General features: G+C 36.7%; 1 protein-coding gene across 1 annotated transcript in view; it reads right to left on the reverse strand.

Annotated features, from left to right (window-relative positions):
* Nucleotides 1-2,570: 2,570 nt before the first annotated feature.
* Nucleotides 2,571-27,170, reverse strand: part of LOC135779527 (uncharacterized) — a 30,677-nt gene continuing 6,077 nt past the window's right edge. Inside the window, exons 2-5 of the mRNA XM_065290275.2 lie at nt 24,573-25,044; nt 22,496-23,988; nt 4,578-5,061; nt 2,571-4,011 (exon numbers count right to left, since the gene is read on the reverse strand). Of these exons, the coding sequence (XP_065146347.2) occupies nt 2,852-4,011; nt 4,578-5,061; nt 22,496-23,988; nt 24,573-25,044 (3,609 nt within the window). The 3' untranslated portion in view covers nt 2,571-2,851. The remainder of the gene's footprint in view (nt 4,012-4,577; nt 5,062-22,495; nt 23,989-24,572; nt 25,045-27,170) is intronic.

The raw sequence follows: 27,170 nt of genomic DNA on the forward strand, positions 1-27,170 counted from the left end.
AGCATCTTAACCCTTAAAAGAGGTCTTAAGGTCAAAATTGTTAGGAGTACAGACAAGGACTTTTAAAAGGCTTAAGAGTTTTTTAGCAACCGGGAAAGTGGACAAAACACAAAAAACCCATTCACACAGACCTTTGGTCCCAGAAAATACCCGTAAAATTGCCAGACAAGCGTCTGTGTGAACAAAAACTCGTCCCTTTAATCTTCTGGGATCGTTGCCAGAAAGAGGACCTAGTCAGATACCCGGTTAACCCTCTGTGTGAACAAGAAGCCGCAAGAATGCCGTAATGGGCGTGTCGTAGTGAGGACGCACGCGTCATCACAACACAAGTTATGGTTCAGCTCCTTACAACGAGAGATAACATGCATATAAACATTCACCACGAGAAATGTTGCAAACTAGATTGAAGCAGTTTTCAGGAAATGATAAATGAGACACATAAACAATGACGCACGTGCAGTAGTGAGGACGCGCATGTCATGGCAACACGAAGTTGGTTCAACTCTTTAAAATAAGGAATTAACAACATTCACGACGAGAAATGTCAGCAAACTGGACAGAAGCAGATATAAGGTAAGTTAGCTCGTTACTTACTGCGTTGAAACGGAGATCATTCAGCAGCATAAAAGAATATCGTGTCACGTGCTCATTTGAGCTATAATAAACGAAAATACCCGCGCGTCATCCCACCAAGATATATCGTTCAGCTCCTCAAAATGCAGGTTTTAAATGCATATAAACAATCACGATGAGAAATGTCTGAAAACTGTATTAAATCAGAGATCATGGAGCTCGTCAAATATCCACTCAGAAGCTGAGATCATTCACCAGCATAGAACTGTGCGTTCACGCGCTCCTTTGTAGTCTTATTATAAACAAAAATGCACGCGAGTTGTTTCTGGAGAGAGGAATAATAAATACTTTGCAAACTTCAGACGCTGCGTAGAAGAGAGGGCGGGACTTTCAACAGGTCACGTGTCTTTCCGGGACCATCAGATGCCGTGTAATCTTGGCAGTGTGAATGAACAAAAACTCTTAACTATTCCGGAAAAATCCAGGATGCCTGTCCCGTGTATTTTACGGAATCTCTGTGTGAAAAGGGCTAAAGAGGGAGACAAAAAATGTTGCACACAATGCATGACAGTAAGTTAATAACATGCAACACATTAGATCGTGCAGGAATCATGTTTGTGACCGATCTTATTAGAGGCATAATAATATAATATAGCGCAAGAAATAAAAGTAATCACTACATTAACTACAGTAATAGATTCGGTAACTAGAAAATATGCAACTATGCAGCAGAGATGATTTCGGTCTGTTACAGACGTCTATAAGTAAAGACATCACACAAACTTACAGAACCTTGTGTCGCTGTTTATTTCCTATCTAATACGTCAAGTATGAAATTAACAGCATGGTACATAAAAAATATATAAATTCATTTTATATATACTTATATTTCTTAATTTTTATGTATTATATAAATAATAGGTTAAAGTACACCTGTAATTTCAAATTGATGGCTAATAATAGATCCTATACTTAAAAGCACTCTTTTCTTCCTTCTTGGACAGCCAACCAATCACAGCCTTCAAAAGATTGTGTCACATGTAGCAACGGGGTCAACCCTGCCTCCTCACTTAGATAAAAGTTTTTGTCTTTTCCTTACTCAGAGTTTTCTGAGAGGACTCTTAGAATCTTTATGAATACGGGCCCTGGTAAAAAACTACAGGAAACGTTTGACCTCTGTAATTGCAAACAAAGGCTACTGTACCAAATATTAACATTGACTTTCTCAGGTGTTCAAATACTTATTTGCAGCTGTATCATACAAATAAATAGTTAAAAAAAATCATACATTGTGATTTCTGGATTTTTTTAGATTATGTCTCTCACAGTGGACATGCACCTACGATGACAATTTCAGACCCTTCCATGATTTCTAAGTGGGAGAACTTGCAAAAAAGCAGGGTTTTCGAATACTTATTTTCCTCACTGTATATATACACATCATAATTACACACAAATATATTATGTAAACACAAACTTTTATTTTGTATGTGTTTATTCACAATTCATTTTTTGACAGCCCTAGATTTTATTAATGCATACATTTTTTTTTTACTTTGTTTTAAGTGTTTTTGTTTTTACACCGCTCAGTGATTGGTGCCACCACAATGAGACCCAGCGCCACCAGCTGTACAACTTGGGTGGTGCCAGTACCACCCCTCTAAAATGTCAGTTTGGAGCCCTGCCCTTATTCCTCGTTTGGGATCGTTTAGAGCGCTTTGGAACTGCGATGAAACTGTAAAGTTTTGGGGTCCAATAAAGTCTATTAAAATGAGAAAAACCCTGCCATGTTTTTCTCGACTAAACAAAGAAAGACACACATTAAGGATGACATGGAGGTGAGTAAATTATCTAAAGTATTCCTTTAAAGGAATAGTCTCCCCTTTTGCCATATTAAACTATGTTATTACCTCAACCTAGACGAATTAATACATATCTATCTTTTTTCAATGCGTGCACTGTACAGCGCGTTGTGAATGTGTTAGCATTTAGCCTAGCCCCATTCATTCCTATGGTACCAAAAAAACGTTTTTTTTTTTTTTTTGTGGCACCATACTTACTGATATAACTCCTCATGTAACAGTCTTTAAATAGGGAAAACACTGAAGTGTTTGGTGGCTTCCCTGTTTGGTACCATAGGAATGAATGGGTCTAGGCTAAATGCTAACACATTCACGACGCGCTGTACAGTGCACGCATTGAAAAAAGATAGATATGTATTAATTCGTCTAAGTTGAGGTAATAACAGTTTAATATGGCAAAAGGGTAGACTATTCCTTTAAGGTTTCTTTCCCGTATGAAGTCTCTGATGGGATTTTAAAGAACCTGACTGAGCAAACATCTTATCACACTGAGAGCATTTGAAAGGTTTATCACCTATATGAATTCTCTGGTGCTGAAGTAAGTTTGACCGTTGACTAAAACTCCTCCCACAGACATTACAGTGATGAGGTTTTTCTCCAGTATGAACTCTTAGATGAATGCTTAAATGAGATGAATCAGTGAAGCCCTTTCCACATTGAGAGCAGATGTAAGGTTTCTCTCCAGTGTGAATTCTCTCATGGACTTTCAAGTAACATGAATGATTAAATGTCATGTCACACTGAGAGCATTTGTAAGGTTTTTCACCTGTATGAATTCTCTGGTGTGACACTAAACCGCCATGTTGACTAAAATTCTTCTCACAGACACTACAGTTATAAGGTTTCTCTCCAGTGTGAATTCTCTCATGGACTTTTAAGGGAGCTGACTGAGAAAATGTCTTGTCACACTGAGAGCATTTGAAAGGTTTTTCACCTGTATGAATTCTTTGGTGCTTAAGTAAGTTTGACTGTTGACTAAAACTCTTCCCACAGACACTACAGTTATAAGGTTTCTCTCCAGTGTGAATTCTTTCATGGACTTTTAAGGGAGCTGACTGAGAAAATGTCTTGTCACACTGAGAGCATTTGAAAGGTTTTTCCCCTGTATGAATTCTCTGGTGCTGAAGTAAGTTTGACCGTTGACTAAAACTCTTCTCACAGACACTACAGTTATAAGGTTTCTCTCCAGTGTGAATTCTCTGGTGGACTTTTAAGTTAACTGACCGAGCAAATGTCTTGCCACACTGAGAGCATTTGTTAGGGTTTTCACCTGTATGAATTCTCTGGTGCCTTTTTAAGGGTGACTGTTGACTAAAACTCTTCCCACAGATACTACAGTGATAAGGTTTCTCTCCAGTGTGAAGTCTCTCATGGTAGTAAGGTAGAATGGTAGTAAAGCTGATCTCAGATCTGGTGAAGAGTTTCTGTTCTGTGTGTTTTCTCTCATGTCTCTCTAAAAGTCTTTGTGATCTGAATGTCTTTCCACAGGTAATGCAGGAAAGATTTTGTGCTGTCAGTCGCTCTTTTGATGTTGAGGACGTTATTTCTATATCCAAACATGAATCACTCTTCACATCTGAAAGAAACATGAAACAATTAAATTGTTTTTCACTCTTATTACACAAAGAAGGATAAAGAATTTAGGCAACAACACGAACAACAATTTTATTCAACAATTTGTTCTCCTCCTTGGTTGTTCAGTGCACCTTCACGACCAGACTATGGCGCATGCTGCTGATGGAGTTGCCAGCATACAGACACAGAATACACTGGCAAATAATTTGTGCATTTATACAGGCTGTTTAGGTATTATTTACAATGTTTGCATAATGGCTTACATAAAAAAGCGGATAGAAACTAAAAACATTCATTAAAAATATCTAAAAATGGGTTCTGAAGAGAATCGGAGCACTTGGGGGTTTAGAATAACAAATAAGTGATTTATGATCAAATTATGATTTTGGGGTGAACTAACCATTGCTTAAATGCCTGTTGCTTAATATGTTTTAAAGATATCCTAAATCCCTTTAAAATTTTCGTACTTACATTTTTTGGTCTTTTGATTTGTGAGTTTCTGACTGAAAACCCAAAACAGGTGCTCACATGACAGTTAAAAATACAAAAATAATTGAGGACACATACCTGATGGAATAAAATCATCATCTTCCCCAGTGCGATCTTCCTCTTCTGTGGTTTCAGTTTTTATTTCTGTGGGTTCAGTTTTTATTTCTGTGGGTTCAGTTTTAATCTTCAGCATAAGGTTTGTGCAGTCGATGAGTTTGACTGAACACATCTTCAGTTTGGTCTGCAGGATCTGCTGCTGTTCTCCAGCGTTACAGACAGAATCCAAAGACTCTGTGGAGGTTTGATCCTCCTGTAAGCTCCGTTTATTGTCACACACTGTAGTGTCCTGTGTAGTTTCCTGAGTGTCTGTGGGCTTTGACTCAGTATAACAGAGTACAGTCAGACTGAGCTCGGAGTCCTGTGTGTGTCTGGATTTCTCTTCAGAGAGTTTAGAGTCCAGCAGTGGCTGTGGTGTGCGGCTCTGATCTCTGCTCATCCACACTGACTCCAGACTGCCATCATCAGTCACGTTATACACTGAAGATTCACAACAATCCACCTCCTGACAAGAACAACACACACAGACAGTAAGATTAGAAATAATTTGATGTTGTCACACAAGAAACTCGTTTTACCGCTCATCAAATGCAGCATATTGTGATTTTATCTGTGTTTCAGTTTTAATAGGTTTTACATGTTTTCTTGGCAATTTTATTCATTTTGCTATTTTATGTATGTATGTCTTTATGCCTGGTCTGAGTAATCACATGAAAGGAAATAGAAAGAGCCACTTTAATGCTGCTTTCAGACCAGCCGCAGTAGAGGCGTCAAACGCGAGTGATTTAAATGTTAAGTCAATGTAAAGACACGTTGACGCTAGGGATGTTAACAATTAATCGATCTTCGATTAATTGTCGATAAGAATTAAATCAATAAAACTTAACGATTGTCGAAAGAGCAAGCACGTGTGTGCGGCACCTGCGCAAAGCACATACACAGCCGGTAAAAAAATTAAACAAGCACGAAGAAGTTAAACTAGCCATGATCACAACGATGCTCGATCCCAAACACACACCTGGGCTTTTTAACCTCATTCGAGACGAGGCTGGCTGCTAACGCAACGAAATAGCATCCGCAGTGAATCTGAGAGGGTCCGATGCCGAAAATCTAAACACAGTTAGGATACTGAAAGCAAAGACCCTCTTCAGGGAAGCCTGCAAGATTAGCATAGCAACGCTGCTATACACAGGAAAGGAGACCAGAAGCCGTTTGTAATAAACAGATTAAAATGTAAAACTTAAATTCTGGCAAGAAACTGTTAAATGTAAACTGTAACTGACTGTCGTTACACTCTGAACGCCCGCAACTTATATCACTGATCATCATTATTGCTACACGCTAAACACTGTTGCGGGTTTTCTTCATAATATAAGCATCTTTGCTGAAAGTACGCCGCAGGTCTGAGCTGAGGTGACAACGGGAAAAGTGCTCTTCGTGTGCTTCTTGGATATAATTACAAATGGTGTATCAATGACTCGGAAAGCAAGGTGAACAACTAGAAAAATAACACTTGATGATAATGAAACTTTTATTTTGTCATGGACGCACAGACTTTCATCCGACTGTGCGGAGTGCCCATATGAGGCGGAGTTATACTGTGTCTATTAGTCATTATATTTCATTACGAGATTCAATTGATGATTTTTATCAAAACACCAACTACATTCACTCATTTTACAATCCCACTAGCATGTTATTTAGACAAAATAAAATCTTTTAATTCGCTTGAGGAAGCTGGCATTTTTACGCACACATTTATTTCACTGGCTATATGCCACTGCTGTAAAGGCTTATTGCACTATTACTGTTACTGATACACTACAATATTATGTGAGTAACATGCACATGTTTTTATTTTTGAGAGAAAAATGTTTATGCATGGTTTTTGAAAAAGCAAATTTTTTAAGTCACTGATATACTGTAAGTCCACAAAACCCATACTAAACATGTGTTCACAAGACTTTACAAAACACGAACTAGTAGTCTACAGTTTTTTCTTTAAAATGATGTCAGCTCATTAGAGATAATGAGGTAACAGAAGAAAGACGGTACCTCTCCTACTTCTCATACAACTTCACGGAATGAGAATATTTGTTTATGTAGACATTTATCTTTTGTTTGTATGACAAGTATTCATTAAGTTATTGTTAATTTTTCTGAAGTGTTTCTAGGCCTGTCACGATAATGACTATATTGACTTATCGAATGATAGGTGAACATGACATCAGTAGTTTTTTTTAGAGGCGATAAATTACCATAGTGTTTACGTGTGTTTGTTTGCAAAAAAGAAAAAGAGAGAGAGAGAGAGAGACTCAAAACGAAGTTTTTATGGTTCATACAGTTTAACAGAATACATCCGACTGGAATTGGATTTAAGGCTAAGTTACAACCAGCATCTCCGATGTCAGGAGAAGAAATTAACGTACACAATCCAGCATCTCTACTCTGTTCAAAAACTGAGGCAATGAAAGGACCTATACAAGACTACAGACTTTCACGTTTTAAATGATGTATGAATCTGTACGTCTACAATCAGCAGAGTAATCAAAGTCTCTTTTGTCATTTAAAACGTGGAGTTGCAGCCCTCAACTGATGCTTATGTTGTCATGTTGTGTATTGGCCACCAGTTGTGTGATTGCAGTACCAGTTTTAGCCACAAGTTTTGTGATTCGCAATATCAGTTTTGGCCACAATCCTACATACTGTTCCTTTAAAGTCATTACATAAAAGTGTATTCATAATAACGCCTCGTTTGCTAAAATCACGTGATCTGAAACAAAAAAATTAGGGGTGGGAATCGCTTGGACCCTCGTGAATAGATCCAGAATCGATTCTTAGGGTCCCGATTCGATTCAGAATCGATTCTTGACGTACTAATTTGCATATCTGTGACGTCATTACGTCACATTTGCTCTCAAAGCCAGGTTAATGTTTGTGCTTTTGCTACTAGTCTCTGAACTGTCATATACTGTACTTTAATGCAACTAAGGGATAAATAATGTCACTCTTATATACATATATGTCCTGTTTCTGTTGTAAGACATTAAAACCAGTAAAAATAGTAATTAAATGTGACATATTAATTCTATATGTTAACCGTCATTAACTTCAACAAACTGACTAACCTTAAAGGAATAGTCTACCCTTTTGCCATATTAAACTATGTTATTACCTCAACTTAGACGAATTAATACATATCTATCTTTTTTCAATGCGTGCACTGTACAGTGCATTGTGAATGTGTTAGCATTTAGCCTAGCCCCATTCATTCCTATGGTACCAAACAGGGAAGCCACCAAACACTTCCGTGTTTTCTCTATTTAAAGACTGTTACGTGAGGAGTTATACCAGTAAGTATGGTGCCCCAAAATAAAACTTTTTTTTGGTACCATAGGAATGAATGGGGCTATGCTAAATGCTAACACTTTCACAATGCACTCTACAGTGCACGCATTGATAAAAGATAGGTATGTATTAATTTGTGTAGGTTGAGGTAATAACATAGTTTAATATGGCAAACTCTCTTAAGTTGTCCGTGTGCAGCACCGCTCCCCCAGTTGAGTTCCGCCTTTTGGTTCTGATAACGTATTTTGTAAACTAACATTTAAGAATCGATTCTTGACACTTGTGAATCGATTCAGAATCGGCCCACGTCCGAATCGCGATTCATCTAAGAATCGATTTTTTTGTCCCACCCCTAAAAAAAAATGTATAAATGTTTTGAGGCTTTATGAAGCAATACTTTAAAATTGTTTCATGGACGCAATTCCTACAGGAGTACTAATGTTATTCAAAGCCATTTGACAAAACAGCAATGTGACCACTCCCTTTTTTGATGTATTTGACACTTCAATAGAAAAACTTTTAAGAAATTGCAGAAATTTGGTAGTCAGATTTCTGGTAATAGACTATAACAAACCCAGTCATAACATCAGAACTGCAGGCGCCGTTCTAAAAACCATGGTTACCATGGGTCTGATACCCATTCCAACTAAAACAGTAATATGTTTATTAACAAAATTCTACATTCTGTTCAAATTTCATGCAAATATCTGATAAAATGAGAAAGTTACAAGGAAAAACAGGTAAATAAGCAGCATTTTCGGTCACACATCTTCCATTAACATCCATATATAACTTTTTCCTCTGATTTCTAATATTAAAAAAAATCATAACTTTCTCAATCCTCAATGGATTTTTACAATCCATGTATCTTTGTAAATGGGAATGTCTGCTCTGTCCAGTCATGTGATAAATTTTGAGCTTTGGGTTTTTTTGAAAATGTTGTCATCATACCCATCTACTGTAATAGATTGGTGGAAGGTCTAGAATGGAGGCCATTTGGAATCTACCAAAAACAAATTTCTATTACTGAATGAAGTAGAGGAAATTATATTACACAGATTCTATCCAGTGAATACATTTCTTGTTAAATTTTAAAAGGATATTGATCTAAACTGTTCTTTATGTGATGAGTAGAAAAAAAACTTTATTTCACTATTTGCCACTGCTCTTATGTAAGAAATCTATGGAAAGATTGTTTGGCATTACAAAGATTTCCTTCAATAAAAGGAAAGAATATTTTATCATGAACTTTATTTTAATTTATGCAAAATTCATAAAAATGCAAATATCGTAAAGATAAACCTTTATTTTTGGTTCTTGAAAAAGAAATTAAAATGTAACGTTATATGAAGACAATTTTTTTCTCAAGTAATAAGAAAGTAAATCATATACAATAATATGTGTGAATCTTTGAATATATTTGTGTAATTCTTGATTTACCTCTACCCTGGCTTTATGTATGTTTACTGTTGTTGTGTCCTGTAAAAAACACCACAACTGTTCATTGTATTGTTGTGTTATTTTGCCTGTCTACCTTGGTCTTATGTTAATTGAATTCACTATAAAAAAAAATTAGATCACATTGTTAGCTTATGCTATAGCTAAAACAAACGGTTGCTGCATGGTCTGTGGAGTTTGTGTTAACTTTTACGTTTTATGGACTTTGGATATCACTTTTTTCATTTGTATATACACACAGGAGGACACTTTGCACATTTGGTCTTTTAGCACACTTATGAACTTTTAGATTGTTTTAGGTTTTGTATTCTTTTCTTTTAACAGTCTTGAGTTTTAATATGTTGTTTTAAGTTCAACTTTAAGTTCATTTTAACTCTTATCTCACACAAGAGTAAATCTAACTCCATTTTAAACCATTTGTAACTCAACCGATAGGGCTGAACGTTACATGAGTGATTCAGGTAAATGATGTTTAAGCTGTACAAACCTCTCGTTTCATTGCTAAATCTCTCCTCGTGACCTCAGTTTTGTCTCCAGTAACGCCACCTCTTTCTTCAGCTGAGAGATTTCTGTGATTAAATCATCAATATATCCAACATGGACAGATCAGTTCATACTCATTTACAGTACATCTCATCATCAACTTCTAAACACTTAAATACACAGAGACAAGACTCTGTTTACACTCAATAAAAACACTGAGGATACACAAAAACATCATCAACCATAGCTCGCTCGCTCGCTCTTTCTTCTTCTTCTTCTTTAATTTTTATGGCGGGTTACACCTACTGGTGCATACCGCCACCCACAGGTCAATGCATTGCAATGCAGGTTAAGACGTCCATTCTTTGAAATATTTCCAAGTATTTAAAGGGGAAATATTCACACACACACATATACATACTGAAAAAAAAAAAAAAAAAAAAAACACTCATATTCTTACATACAACCCTGCACTCTTAAGGAATCTAATCAGTTCCCCTGACTTTACTCCAGGTCCCAGAACTGCAGCCAAACTAAAATCTGAGCATCCTGCTCTTTGTAATTGATCTTTCCACTGCTCCCTGTGATTCTGATATTTAGGACAAACAAGCAATACATGCTTCACCGTCTCCTCTTGATCTGGACACCACATGCAATATCCTGTCTCTACTCTACCAACCCTACACTGAGTGCTATTCAGCAGTGTATGCCCAATTCTAAGGGTCCGTGTACCTTTTGATAGTTTGTTTTTCAACTTCAAATGAAATAAGCAGAAACGAGAAAACAGCGCCTTCGTTCGTTTTTTCGTTTTTTACCGAAAGACGAAAAACGAGATTTCGGGTTGATTTTTCGTTTTTTTGTTTTTTGGTAAAAAACGAATAAACCACTCTAAAATTCGTTGTGATATGTGGGCGGTCGCTAGACGCACCTCTCCGCCAATTGGTCAACCAAAATGTGAATATGTGACATCATCCGTTGTTCCACAAGTCTGTTCAACAAAATAAAAGTCCTCCGCTGCTGTAGCAATAGGCTAATATTTAAACTTTACAGGTCAGGTCTTAAATTGTGCTTTCTTCTGTGTAACTTAACGGGTTTCGGACAAATATTTATTTCATAAATATTAATCTGCACCTGCATGGTTTTATTTTGTTATTTTATTTTAGATATTTGGTGAAGCCGCGCTACCCTTTATAAACAGCGCAGATAAGTTAGGATGTAAAGTACAGGGCCGGGTTTCCCAAAAGCATCGTAAGGCTAAGTAGATCGTAAAAACCCTTACGAAAATTAACCATGGTTTTATTGTGGTAAAAGTGTAGTAACCATGTTTTTTGGTGAATGGATTACTATCAGCAAAACTATGGTTTTACTTCACTAGCCATGGTTTAACTATATGGTTTTTAAAAACCATAGTTGTCAAAACCATGGTTATTTTGTGGTTACCATGGTTTTACTACAGTAACCATGTTTTTTTTAACTGTAGTAAAACCATGGTATTTTCGTAAGGGAACGATCGTACGAATCATCTTAGAATTTCCCAAAAGCTTCGTAACAAGTAGCACTTGAAAATCATCGTAGATCTACGAGTGCTCTGGAGTAATCGTTCATTCATAAGTTCATCGTAAGACAACAGAGTTACAAGGTCACCTGCAGGAAAACCAGCAAATTGCACTCCTGCAATGACGATAATGTAATGTTTTAAATGTTTATTTATTTATTGGGTTCTTTGTTTATTTTAAATTAAATATATAATATAATATATTTAAAATTCAAAAGAGAAATCAAATTTAAATGACTAAACATAAATTAATAAAGAAGTAAAACGTATTTGGTACAAGTTGGTAAAAGGGTTTTTTTTGTATTTTGGTAAAACTTGGTACTAGCAAATTGATAAATGGTTCCTACCGATTGCTGCTTCATCTAAAAATGTTTTGAAGGGAAATGGCATCTAATTAAAGAAACCAAATAAATATTTACAGTACAATGCAATAATCAGAAGCAAGGCATTTCGCGGTGGGACGAGTCTTAACTAAATACGGAAAAGAATATTTCATTATGCACAAATTATTAAAGCATTTCATAAAACAAGTCATTGATCAATTATGATTAATAATATTAAAATATTAGTGCACATCAGCTAAAGATCATTAGCCTAAACAAGCTTCTGCTACAAATTTGAGTCATTCTATTGGTGACATTTCAGCACTTGACAAACGGATAGCGACTCGTTAAGTAGCACTTAAAACCCAGCTGCGAGCGATCGTTACCTGCATCTTTGGGAAACGCACAATGAACAACGAATGTTCGTTAAGTAGCTCGTAGAAAGCGCTCTTAAGTGCAATGTTCAACCAAATACGTACCTTTCTTCAGTTTTGGACAAGAGATAAAGTTTGATTTATAGTACAGATATGAAAAGTTAATAAAAAAAACAATGTCATGTGGTAATTTTGTTGAAGTGATGATTTCGGTTTGTCTTCGGTTGTTTTCTGTGTGCGCGCTTTTGTTTTTTAAGAATGAACCACAAATCGCGTTCTTGTGAAGGGGAAATTATCTTATTTTTAATGTGTTTATTACAACTAAAATAATATTTTTTGTTATATTTTTATCTTAATATTATATTACATTTTACAACCAGACTTTCTTAAACTTTTTAAAATCATGAATGTAAGAGCAAGTAGTTTGGTGGATGCTTCAACACAGTGCAACAGCTTTGGCACATTTTTGCCGGATTTATTTGTTTTATGTAGAACTGATGTTGAATCAAATCAATATTGGATTGATTCAATCTTTTACAGTACACGTGATTTAATAAACACACGATGATATTTGCTGTTTGGTGAATAACACGATCTAACAGTAATCAATATCTATAAAATAGAGAAACTCAAAATAAGAGGACAGAATACGACAAGCAAGTTCTGCATAATGCAGAAATGCTGATTGAGCTTCATGTTTCTTTATTGAGATCACGCGCATTGGCTTGGCTTATAATGATCGAGCTAAGCTCATTGCTGGTAAGAGAGATGATAATTATTAAGACATTATTAGGTAATTAAATCGATTTGTAATAATTGTTCATTCATATTTAATTCATATTGACTGTTAGGCCTATTTATAAAAAATATATATAATAATAATTAATTAATAAATAAATATAATAATTTTAGATATATTTATTTTTATGTCTCTAATTTTAGTGTTAGCACCAACAAAAAAAAAACATGAATGAAAGATACATTTGCAAATTACATGGTACATTAACAAGCGGAATTCACGCGGTACAATATTTGCCATGGCTATACTCATGAGTACTTTTTAAATGGCTTCTTTTTAGTCAAAGATTTGTATTTAGTACAGTCACACTGCATGTTTGGGAAGTATGACAGTACTTTTCCGTCATTAGATTTTTTAGTATTCCCGCTCATGCAAATATGACTATTGCACAAGTAGCCTATCTTTTTATATTTCTCCATAAAACCTTCGAATACTAACAAAAAAATCTGCTATGATTTTCATAGTTTTGCAATACCAATACATAAAATAACATCCGAACCCAAACCCCAAATCTAACCCCAACCCCAAGCAATAATTAAAAAATAGAAAATAAACAGGAAAAACAATAGGCTACTTAAAATAAAGTCGTGCGAGCCGGGACACGAAAAACTATTTATAGAAATAAATGTGGTCACACGAAAAAAGCAGAAAAGCGTGTCCATGAATACGAATAAATATAAAATATTTCGTTATTATACCACAGAATGCCTTGAGGTAGGGTTGCAACACCAACTGATAAGGAATATAATGAATATATTGACATTACTTATAAAATGTATTCATATATTTACAATAAATCTCTATAATTTTTTCGCTGGAAATTATGTTTTGAATGTTTTAGGTAGCCTAATTGGCTTCGTTTATTTACTATTTATTTATATATTTATTAAGGCATTCTAACATCTCTGAGTATATTCATGGCAAGAACCGGTTAATCTATACACAAGTTACAAGGTGATCTACACACAGTCGAGAACAATTTTGCAATAATGTTTCTTATTTAGGCCTATGTTTTATTACTCTGAGTTTGGGAAATAGAATTTGTGGAATTATATGAAAAATATTAAAATATATTTCAATAATAAATATATAATATATACGTTTACTATATTTAACATTTTTTTGTTATTATTCGAAGGTTTATGGAGAAATATAAACATGTTGGCCTACTCTCTATTATATCTGCAAGAGTCATATTTGCAGGGGTGGAAATACTGAAAAATCTACTTACGTAAAAGCATTGTTACTTCCCAAACATGCGTGACTGTCCTCAATACAAACATGTGACTAAAAACAAGCCATTATAGTCATGTACTCATACAGCCAGTAGCAAATATTGCACTGTGAATATTATTCTGCCTTGCTAAAAACTAGAGATCTGCCCGAAGCCGAATACGTTATTATATAGGTTATTATAATATAAAATAGATAAAGAGCTTAAATAGATAAAAAAATATTAAAATTTACAATTTTATGAGCAAAAATTTAAACTGTAGGCAGTTACTATAGCCCTATTTCGACGAAATTGTTTTCATGAGGATGTCTTTAGAAATATGTAGGCTATGCCTCCTTCGTGATAAATCTAGTACGTTTGGATAAAGATTTCGCGGTGGACATTCATGTTGTTAATGATCATTCACATTGCTTAAAAAAAAAAGAAAGACACTTCACTGATTCAGTGTAAACGCGAAGCGCGTGACCATTGATCTAAAAGGATGTCTTGCCAACAAAAATCCTGCACTGTTTGACGGTATGAGCTTGATAATTTTAGCCAAGCCAATGCGGGTGATCTCCGACAATAAAGAAACGTGAAGCTCAATCAGGAGCAATTCCGCAGAACTGTTTCTGTCTGGATATTTTAAGTTTCTCTGTTTTTAGAAATTGGTTAGTTATTATTTACTATTAGGTCCAAATTATTTTCTTTGTGTATTAAATTTGTGTACTGTATAAGAGACGGTAAGATTCTGTACACATCAATTATTTATCACATCAAATATAATAAATAATTCCGGACAATCCTGTATTTTATGTGATATGTGGCAACGCTAGCTGTTGCTGCAGCATCCATAAAACTTTTCACTTTTACCTCCATGATTTTAAGAAGTTTAAGAAAAGTTATGACTGTATTACACTTGGCTGAACATTTATCTACCTCCTCTAGTCGGCGCTCTATATAACGGGAAGCGCGCTTTACCAAACATCTAAAATAAAATAACATAATAACATTAAACGGTCCAGGTGCAGATTAAAATTTCTGAAATAAATATTTATTCAAAACTTAGGTTACACAGAAGATAGCTCAATCTAGGACCTGTACATTTAACAGATCAGTAGGCTACAGCAGCGGAGGACTTTTATTTTGTTGAACAGACTTGAGGAACAACGGATGATGTCACATATTCACATTTTGGTTGACCAATTGGCGGAGAGGTGCGTCTAGCGACCGCCCACATGTCACAACGAATTTTAGAGTAGTTTATTCGTTTTTTACCAAAAAACAAAAAAACGAAAAATCAACCCGAAATCTCGTTTTTCGTCTTTCGGTAAAAAACGAAAAAACGAACAAAGGCGCTGTTTTCTCGTTTCTGCTTATTTCATTTGAAGTTGAAAAACAAACTATCAAAAGGTACACGGACCTCTAAGCCTAGCAATAACAACTTCATCCCTTCTGCCTCCTCCCACTTTAGCTTCTCTCCCAACCTCTCGCTCGCTCTATCTTTCTTTAGTGAGCTTATCTGCGGACTAAATAACCGCAGCGCCTCCTGCTGTACTGGAGAGAGAAGACGCTCACTGCTTTACAATGGATTTAACAAGACAAAACAAGTTTGCGTCTCAATTATGGCCAGAAATCATCACAAACTATTGTATAAAGTAATGACTAAATGAAAAGAAGGCGTGGGAAAATAGAACAAAGATATTATGATCAGATTAAAAATACAAACACAAAAGTTTTCACAACGTTTTAATTGTAATTAGGTTATGTTGCAGCACAACATTTTAAAAACCACCAAGAAATGCCTGGTGTGCCTGATTACCAGACCTGCCTAGTACCATTATACAACAAATCACAATAAAGCTGAGATACATTTAAACCAATGTATAGACGGTTTCATCGGACGCACGTGATACACGTCTGGATCCGAACCTTACTTCCGGTTTCGTTTTTTTAATGGTTTGACTAGTTTCTAAACTGATCTCTTGAACAAATGCCTCGTCGAAAATAACAAATGTTTTGGTTTCCTAGGTAATCTATGTGTTGTTTTGTTTGCTTGTTATATAAATAAACTTTGTTTAAAGAACTTTGTTGTTATTTATTATTAGCGGAGTTTACCGGAAGTTACGTGCGGACCGCGACAGCGGCTTGTTTATGTTGTTACTGCTGAAACTGTCTATACACTGGTTGTATTTTGGTATGGTCATGACATTCTTTGTTGCTTCAGATACCCAGACAACGTCATGTCTCAAGGTGGTAGGCCTACTGACGACCAGTGTTGGGGTAACGCATTACAAGTAAAGCGCATTATGTAATAATATTACTTTTATGAAGTAACAAGTAAAGTAACGCATTACTTTTTAAATGTATACATTAATATTTGAGTTACTTTTTCGAGTTACGTATGAAATGATCCGTAGCTAGAATTTGGGTTCCTCTTCACAGAGGCTGCGGCTAGGGGTTCTAGCCCATACCGCCCCATTTGCAGTTTTCCTGAGCTGCCATCTGTCTCTCCAACCTCTTCTTGGTTGTCAACTAGCCTCTTCCTGGTAGTCACTGACAGTTGTTATGATAAAATTTATCCATGTGTATATGTACAGTGAGGAAAATAAGTATTTGAACACCCTGCTATTTTGCAAGTTCTCCCACTCAGAAATCACGGAGTGGTCTGAAATTGTCATCGTAGGTGCATGTCCACTGTGAGAGACATAATAAAAAAATCCAGAAATCACAATATATGATTTTTAACTATTTATTTGTATGATACAGCTGCAAATAAGTATTTGAACACCTGTCTATCAGCTACAATTCTGACCCTCAAAAACCTGTAAGTCTGCTTTTAAAATGTTCACCCCCACTCCATTTATTATCCTAAATTAGAATAGATGCACCTGTTTGAGGTCGTTAGCTGCATAAAGACACCTGTCCACCCCATTTAATCAGTAAAAATCCAACTACTAACATGGCCAAGACCAAAGAGCTGTCCAAAGACACTAGAGACAAAATTGTACACCTCCACAGGGCAGAAAGGGCTACAGGGAAATTGCCAAGCAGCTTGGTGAAAAAAGGTAGACTGTTAGAGCAATCATTAGAAAATGGAAGAAGCTAAACATGACTGTCAATCTCCCTCCGACTGGGGCTCCATGCAAGATCTCACCTCGTGGGGTCTCAATGCTCCTAAGAAAGGTGAGACATCAGCCCAGAGCTACACGGGAGGAGCTGGTAAATGACCTGAAAAGAGCTGGGACCACCGTTTCCAAGGTTACTGTTGGTAATACACTAAGACGTCATGTTTGAAATCATGCATGGCATGGAAGGTTCCCCTGCTTAAACCAGCACATGTCCAGGCCCGTCTTAAGTTTGCCAATGACCATTTGGATGATCCAGAGGAGTCATGGGAGAAAGTCATGTGGTCAGATGAGACCAAAATTAGAAATTTTTGGTCATAATTCCACTAAATGTGTTTGGAGGAAGAAGAATGATGAGTACCATCCCAAGAACACCATCCCTACTGTGAAGGATGGGAGTGTTTTTCTGCACTTGGGACAGGTCGACTGCACTGTATTAAAGAGACTAGGTGTGTTCAACTTCATGCGACGCAGCGCAGACTGATCGGTGGCTGACTTGAAGCAGTGCATTCCGGTTAGTAATTTTGTCCGACTTCAGCTGGCGCTGCAGGCACGTGACTTTGTCATTTGGTTTTTAAGTGCCACAAGAGCGTTTCGAGAGTAGCCGGCTAGCTCAGCCAGTGCAGCTTCTCCAGAGCGGCTGCACGGAGTTGTGATGACGTAACAGCTTTACGTGATTGGCTGCCTCACTGATGACAGTGATCACATGCGTTTCAAGTTTAATCCAACCTTTAGTTCCACCAATAAACATTATAAATTCATGTTTTAAAACAGGAAAAACACTTTAATATGCTTAAATATGTTATATTGTGTCGTGTTATAAAATAAAAATGCAAATTCCAAACTCTTGGTATTTTAATAATATAGACTTGTTTCTCGTTATTTTCGGGTATTATAAGCAGCAATTAAAATATTCGATATAAAATGTTTCTGGTTGCAACTTTTTATTAAAATGTTTGTTTTTATCAAATTTAGCATCTAATTCACTTCATTTGCGATTAAAAACAAGGAAACACGGCGCACACGTCACTACGGCAAGCAGCAGGTGTCCGGCTTGACGGCTCCGTCTCCTCCCTCGACTGCAAGCGGCAAACCCATAGACAGTAAAAGAAGTGGACACAGCGATCCCATTGGATTCAACGGAGACAAGTGAAGTCAATTAGAAGCACGCACTTCCTGGGTGTCGAGCGTACTCCTAGACAGTAAAAGAAATGGACACAGCAACCCCATTGGATTCAACGGAGACAAGTGAAGTCAATTAGAAGCACGCACTTCCTGGGTGTCGAGCGTACTGCGCAGACTCAAACTGAGCTCAATGACGTGGATGTCACGTGAGCAACCTGTCTGGCAATTGTAATGCTGCGTTCCAGGCAACCGGTAACCCGTGAATCACGACTTCAAAACCACGACTCACGACTCTGAACTTGGAGTACATCGATCTAGTACGAGTTCACGGGTGGGAAGTCACGAGTTTGACTGTCGTTCCACTGCACTTTCACAGGTAGAAGGTTGTAAAAACACTGGTTACAGGCTGCCTGGAACGCATAGAGTCGTGAGTCGTGGTTTTGAAGTCGTAATTCACAGGTTTAAAAACCTGCCTGGAACGCAGCATAGGTCTTCCACCCGATTGCCTCATACTCAGTAAAAGATTGCCTGTGAGCTTCTCTCCCAGTCCATACGGTAATTTCTCTACTGTGCGACAGAAAGTCGCAGGTTATGACGCAATCGTTAGCCTATTTTTACAAAAACTGCTTCTACTGGGACATAACGTAAGATACACGGTAATGGAGCCTTTTATACATTTTCGTGTTTCTTTAGAAATAATTAATGGACAAATGGAGTCTTTAAACGCCTCAGATGTAAAGTTATTCGCTGTCAAAGTGACGCCAAAATGAATGGGAGTCAATGGGATGCTAACAGCAGATGGGTGTTCGGTAAGCAATGGCGGCGTCCAGGGAAGCTTCAATAAAATATGAAACCCTGCCCCCCTGGGCAAACCTCGCCGATCGGTCTGCGCAGCGCCGGATGATCTCGAACACACCTATTGTGTCACACGTAGCAACGGGGTCAACCCCGCCTCCTCACTAAGATTAAAGTCTTTTCCTTACTCAGAGTTGCTCTCAGATCAGTGACGAATCGCTCTTAAGCTAAGACTCCTACATAAACGTTTTTAAGCTAAATTAAGAGTTTTTTGAGAGCACTCTTAGAATCTTTATGAATACAGGCCATGGTAAAAAACTACAGGAAACGTTTGACCTATGTAATTGCAAACAAAGACCACTGTACCAAATATTAACATTGACTTTCTCAGGTGTTCAAATACTTATTTGCAGCTGTATCATACAAATAAATAGTTAAAAAATCATACATTGTGATTTCTGGATTTTTATTTTAGATTATGTCTCCCGCAGTGGACATGCACATACAATGACAATTTCAGACCCTTCCATGATTTCTAAGTGGGAGGACTTGCAAAATAGCAGGGTATTCAAATACTCATTTTCCTCAATGTATCACATCATCAAATATGTATCAAACACATCATAATTACACACAAATATATTATGTAAACACACACTTTTATTTTGTATGTGTTTATTCACAATTCATTTTTTGACAGCCCTAGAATTTATTAATGCATAAAAAATCTTTTGACTTTGTTTTAGTGTTTTTGTTTTTACACCGCTCAGTGATTGGTTCCACCACAATGAGACCCAGCGCCACCAGCTGTACAACTTGGGTGGTGCCAGTACCACACCTCTAAAATGTCAGTTTGGAGCCCTGCCCTTATTCCTCGTTTGGGATCATTTAGAGCGCTTTGGAACTGCGATGAAACTGTAAAGTTTTGGGGTCCAATAAAGTCTATTAAAATGAGAAAAACCCTGCTATGTTTTTCTCGACTAAACAAAGAAAGACACATATTAAGGATGACATGGAGGTGAGTAAATTATCTAAAGTATTCCTTTAAAGGAATAGTCTACCCTTTTGCCATATTAAACTATGTTATTACCTCAACCTAGACGAATTAATACATATTTATTGTAAGGGGGTCCAAATATGACCCCATCCATCCGTTTGGCCCAACGACGGAATCCAAACGGCATGGCCGGTTTATAGCGCATTCGGTCTTTTCCGGTGCTTCCGGTTTTAACATTACGCAACTTAATATCTGACTCCAAAGATATGAAACGTATTGTAATATGAATCAAGTTGATGTTAAGATAGAATTTGGATAAGCGTTTGATCATTCTATTTACTCATGTTTACATTGAACTCATTCATTAGATCATCAATGTGTAGCTCTTACAGTCGCATACACAAATTCTTCCCTGTTATAGCAGAGGATAACAAATATTAGCATGTGATGCTAATCTTCCCTGCCTAAACAGAGGATAACCAATTCTTCCCTACTATAACAGAGGATAACAAATATTAGCATATAGTGCTAATCTTCCCTGCCTAAACAGAGGATAACCAATACTTCCCTAGGATAACAAATATTAGCATATAGTGCTAATCTTCCCTGCCTGAACAGAGGATAACCAATTCTTCCCTACTATAGCAGAGGATAATACATATTAGCATGTGATGCTAATCTTCCCTGCCTGAACAGAGGATAACCAATACTTCCCTACTATAGCAGAGGATAACCAATCAGGGCTCAACATAAAGGACTGCCCGGTTGCCCGGGGCAAGCGTGAGAGACGTTCGGGCCAGTAAAAAGTATTGTCACTTGCCCAATCGGGCCAGTGCTTCACCCTCAGTCACTAAAATATATTTTCATCAATGTATATTATTTAACATCTTGGAAGCAGACATTTACTTGGGTAAAACACAACGAAAGAAGCAATGCAATTTTTTACTTGTCTTTAATTATCATTATTTTATTAAAATTATTATTTTTAAATATGTTAAACTGACAGTTTTTTATTGGGGCCAGTGAAAATTTTGGCCGGGCAAGTGAAAACCTGAACCACTGGGCCGACCGGGCCAGTATTAAAAATTATTTGCGTTGAGCCCTGCCAATATTAGCCTGCAGTGCTAATCTTCCGTGCCTAAACAGAGGATAACTCATTCTTCCCTGTAATAACAGAGGCTTCCCTGTTATAATAGAGGTTCACCAATATTAGCATGTGATGCTAATCTTCCCTGCCTAAACAGAGGATTAATCATTCTTTATAGTAACTTAGAAGAGTCAATAATACAGAGAAAATTAGAATGAATGCAAAACGTAACAATTTATTAACCAGGTAGGTAAAACATAATTCAGATGCCAATTTACAATCCAATTAAAATATGAAAGAATAAAAAGAAGAACCATTGCATACCTGGTAAGAATGAAGATCTGTTTACAGATTCCACAAAGTAAAATGAAATACATGATGCTATATCAAAGATACAGCATCAGGGGGGTGCATTTCTAGATATTGAAAGTCCCGCCTAAATCTTCTACACATCTCCTTAAATAGCCAGAGAACAAAGCATATAGGAATTTGGTACTGATTGGTTGTTGTAAAAACTAAGGGCTGTCCTTAATCTGTATACAGTGGGTGATTGGTTTATGCTTAGAATGGGAGGTGTCTATCAACATTGAATGAATGTTTCACATATACTTTAACATTGAATTCTGTTGTTATATGAGTGAGACCATTGTAACCACTTGCAATGAGGCATTCCAATAGAAAACAAATAAGATACAGATTTTAGATTCTTTGTGCATGTAGCATGTCATATACAGTTTGCTTTGAGAGAAAAGAATACAAATGTATGACACCCTAAAGGTGTGTCTTTGAAACCCAAATGTGTCTCAGTGGGAAGTCCACCGTGAATCGTAGAGAGTTGCCTTCCCGGGCACTCACTTTGCCCCCATGCAGTGTCCTTTGGGGAGGTGCTATATTTATTCAGGAAATTATCTTACACTATCTTTTTTCAATGCGTGCACTGTACAGCGTGTTGTGAATGTGTTAGCATTTAGCCTAGCCCCATTCATTCCTATGGTACCAAAAAAAAAGTTTTTTTGTGGCACCATACTTACTGGTATAACTCCTCATGTAACAGTCTTTAAATAGGGAAAACGCTGAAGTGTTTGGTGGCTTCCCTGTTTGGTACCATAGGAATGAATGGGTCTAGGCTAAATGCTAACACATTCACGACGCGCTGTACAGTGCACGCATTGAAAAAAGATAGATATGTATTAATTTGTCTAAGTTGAGGTAATAACATAGTTTAATATGGCAAAAGGGTAGACTATTCCTTTAAGGTTTCTTTCCCGTATGAAGTCTCTGATGGGATTTTAAAGAACCTGACTGAGCAAACATCTTATCACACTGAGAGCATTTGAAAGGTTTATCACCTGTATGAATTCTCTGGTGCTTAAGTAAGTTTGACCGTTGACTAAAACTCTTCCCACAGACATTACAGTGATGAGGTTTTTCTCCAGTATGAACTCTTAGATGAACGCTTAAATGAGATGAATCAGTGAAGCCCTTTCCACATTGAGTGCAGACGTAAGGTTTCTCTCCAGTGTGAATTCTCTCATGGACTTTCAAGTAACATGAATGATTAAATGTCATGTCACACTGAGAACATTTGTAAGGTTTTTCACCTGTATGAGTTCTCTGGTGTGACACTAAACTGCCATGTTGCCTAAAACTCTTCCTACAGACACTACAATTATAAGGTTTCTCTCCAGTGTGAATTCTCTCATGGACTTTCAAGGGAGCTAAATGAGAAAATGTCTTGTCACACTGAGAGCATTTGAAAGGTTTTTCACCTGTATGAATTCTTTGGTGCTTAAGTAAGTTTGACTGTTGACTAAAACTCTTCCCACAGACATTACAGTGATAAGGTTTCTCTCCAGTGTGAATTCTCTCATGGACTTTCAAGTGACATGAATAATTAAATGTCATGTCACACTGAGAGCATTTGTAAGGTTTTTCACCTGTATGAATTCTCTGGTGTGACACTAAACTGCCATGTTGACTAAAACTCTTCCCACAGACACTACAGTTATAAGGTTTCTCACCAGTGTGAATTCTCTCATGGACTTTCAAGGGAGCTGAATGAGAAAATTTCTTGTCACACTGAGAGCATTTGAAAGGTTTTTCACCTGTATGAATTCTTTGGTGCTTAAGTAAGTTTGACTGTTGACTAAAACTCTTCTCACAGACACTACAGTTATAAGGTTTCTCTCCAGTGTGAATTCTCTCATGGACTTTCAAGTGACATGAATAATTAAATGTCATGTCACACTGAGAGCATTTGTAAGGGTTTTCACCTGTATGAATTCTCTGGTGCCTTTTTAAGTTTGACTGTTGACTAAAACTCTTCCCACAGACATTACAGTGATAAGGTTTCTCTCCAGTGTGAATTCTCTGGTGGACTTTTAAGTAAACTGACTGAGCAAATGTCTTGCCACACTGAGAGCATTTGTTAGGGTTTTCACCTGTATGAATTCTCTGGTGCCTTTTTAAGGGTGACTGTTGACTAAAACTCTTCCCACAGATACTACAGTGATAAGGTTTCTCTCCAGTGTGAAGTCTCTCATGGTAGTAAGGTAGAATGGTAGTAAAGCTGATCTCAGATCTGGTGAAGAGTTTCTGTTCTGTGTGTTTTCTCTCATGTCTCTCTAAAAGTCTTTGTGATCTGAATGTCTTTCCACAGGTGATGCAGGAAAGATTTTGTGCTGTCAGTCGCTCTTTTGATGTTGAGGACGTTATTTCTATATCCAAACATGAATCACTCTTCACATCTGAAAGAAACATGAAACAATTAAATTGTCTTTTCACTCTTATTACACAAAGAAGGATAAAGAATTTAGGCAACAACACGAACAACAATTTTATTCAACAATTTGTTCTCCTCCTTGGTTGTTCAGTGCACCTTCACGACCAGACTATGGCGCATGCTGCTGATGGAGTTGCCAGCATACAGACACCGAATACACTGGCAAATAATTTGTGCATTTATACAGGCTGTTTAGGTATTATTTACAATGTTTGCATAATGGCTTAAATAAAAAAGCGGATAAAAACTAAAAACATTCATTAAAAATATCTAAAAATGGGGTCTGAAGAGAATCGGAGCACTTGGGGGTTTAGAATAACACAGGGGTGATTTATGTGATAAAGTGATTTATGATCAAATTATGATTTTGGGGTGAACTAACCATTGCTTAAATGCCTGTTGCTTAATATGTTTTAAAGATATCCTAAATCCCTTTAAAATTTTCGTACTTACATTTTTTGGTCTTTTGATTTGTGAGTTTCTGACTGAAAACCCAAAACAGGTGCTCACATGACAGTTAAAAATACAAAAATAATTGAGGACACATACCTGATGGAATAAAATCATAATTTTCTTTAGTGTGATCTTCCTCTTCTGTGGTTTCAGTTTTTATTTCTGTGGGTTCAGTTTTTATTTCTGTGGGTTCAGTTTTAATCTTCATCATAAGGTTCGTGCAGTCGATGAGTTTGACTGAACACATCTTCAGTTTGGTCTGCAGGATCTGCTGCTGTTCTCCAGCATTACAGACAGAATCCAGAGACTCTGTGGAGGTTTGATCCTCCTGTAAGCTCCGTTTACTGTCACACACTGTAGTGTCCTGAGCATCTGTGGGCTTTGACTCAGTATAACAGAGTAAAGTCAGACTGAGCTCGGAGTCCTGTGTGTGTCTGGATTTCTCTTCAGAGAGTTTAGAGTCCAGCAGTGGCTGTGGTGTGCGGCTCTGATCTCTGCTCATCCACACTGACTCCAGACTCCCATCATCAGTCACGTTATACACTGAAGATTCACAACAATCCACCTCCTGACAAGAACAACACACACAGACAGTAAGATTAGAAATGATTTGATGTTGTCACACAAGAAACATGTTTTACCGCTCATCAAATGCAGTATATTGTGATTTTATCTATATTTTAGTTTTAATAGGTTTCACATGTTTTCTTGGCAATTTTATTCATTTTGCTATTTTATGTATGTATGTCTTTATGCCTGGTCTGCCTGTCATGTGAGTAATCACATGAAAGGAAATAGAAAGAGCCACTTTAATGCTGCGTTCAGACCAGCCGCAGTAGAGGCGTCAAACGCGAGTGATTTCAATGTTAAGTCAATGTAAAGACACGTTGACGCTAGGGATGTTAACAATTAATCAATCTTCGATTAATTGTCGATAAGAATTAAATCGATAAAACTTAATGATTGTCGAAAGAGCAAGCACGTGTGTGCGGCGCCTGCGCAAAGCACATACACAGCCGGTAAAAAAATTAAACAAGCACGAAGAAGTTAAACTAGCCATGATCACAACGATGCTCGATCCCAAACACACACCTGGGGCCTGATGTATAAACGTTGCGTACGCACAAAATGGTCATAGAAATATGCGTACGCAATTTTCCACGCACATATCAGGATTTATAAAAAATAAACTTGGCGTAAATAAGTGCGCACCATACGGATGCTCTCCACTGTGCGTACGCACTCTTTTTGAGCGGAGTGAAAGAACACAAACTCTGTTCTTGTTTTTATACACATTTAGTTTTAATATTCCTGTTTCATTCATGAAGATCAACACTCAAATTGCATCTAGGAGTCGCACCTGCCTATGTGTAGCAAAAATTTAACAGATGAAAATTATTGAAAAGACGAAGCCTCTACGGTGAATGGAGTGCCACACACATCTGTCATGAGCGCGTCTGCGTGTTTGAAACGCAAGGCTATAAAGAACTACATGAACTACATGAATTTAGCCTAATATAAAGAGATGTTATTACAATGCAGGTTTATATAAGAAAAACACTAACAACTATTTAAACTCATTGGTTTTTATATTCTGGTTTCATCTGCTTACGTGTAAATATGCTTTTTTAGGGTTTGTACTGAACTTTTCGTTTGTAGCTACTGAACTTTTTTTTATCTTAATGCCTTAAGGCAGCGCCGCGTAATATATCATTGTCTTTATGTTTTATTATGGGAAACACGTAACGCGAAACTTTTATATGCTGGGCTCGTCTACTTGCCTATAGCAGCCTATTCTTTATAAGGTATGTAATATTGCAGTCTTAATCCATTAAGTAGCATTCAATGGTATAATTGATGCAGTTGCCGCCTGAGAGAAAGACGAACATGACCCGAAACGATCTCCACCATCCGCTGGTCAAAAACATTTAATCTCCCTCTGAGTTTGTTTTATATCAAAAATGTTATGAATATAATGACACCTGTCTGGCCATATGTGAAACCAGTATCAACTTTGACAATGCCAGTGTTTAAACACTGTTTTTATAATTTCATAAAAACCCATAAGCCTAAAAAAATAATTTCTCTGGCCAAAAGTATATTTTAACTATATGCTAAATAAGTTAATTTTATAAAGTATATTTTTTATTTTGAAACTATTTCATTTTAATCTTTTTAAAACTGTTTTGTTTACAGGTTCGTAACAAAGTTTTTCTTCCAATGCGACGTGAATATATTTCCTTGAATTAAAATATATGAAGGGCTAAATATATTTTTTAATGCTTTAAAATGTATTTACTTGTGAAAAAAATATTTTTGTAAACATATTACAAAATATATTTTAGCAAATATATATTTTGCCATTTTTTTATTATTTTGAATTTAAAAATATATTTTTACGATATTTTCCATGTGTTTTGTTACGTGAATCCATATTAAAATGATATGCAGACCACATTATGCCTATTAAAACTAAGGGTTGTACGCTCCATATATGGTTATTTCGGGGAGGAGATGGGGGCGGGACGCACGTACGCACAATCTTCCGCTCACTGGGATTTATGAATGGAATTTTGCGCAGTTTCTGGAGTACGCATGGTTTTATAAATCTGAAAACTTTTGTGCGTACGCAAATTCTGCCTTATGTGCGTACGCACACTTTAAGGATGGAATCTACACAAAGTTTTATACATG

This window comes from Paramisgurnus dabryanus, chromosome 10 (genome assembly GCF_030506205.2).
Source record: "Paramisgurnus dabryanus chromosome 10, PD_genome_1.1, whole genome shotgun sequence".
NCBI lineage: Eukaryota > Metazoa > Chordata > Actinopteri > Cypriniformes > Cobitidae > Paramisgurnus > Paramisgurnus dabryanus.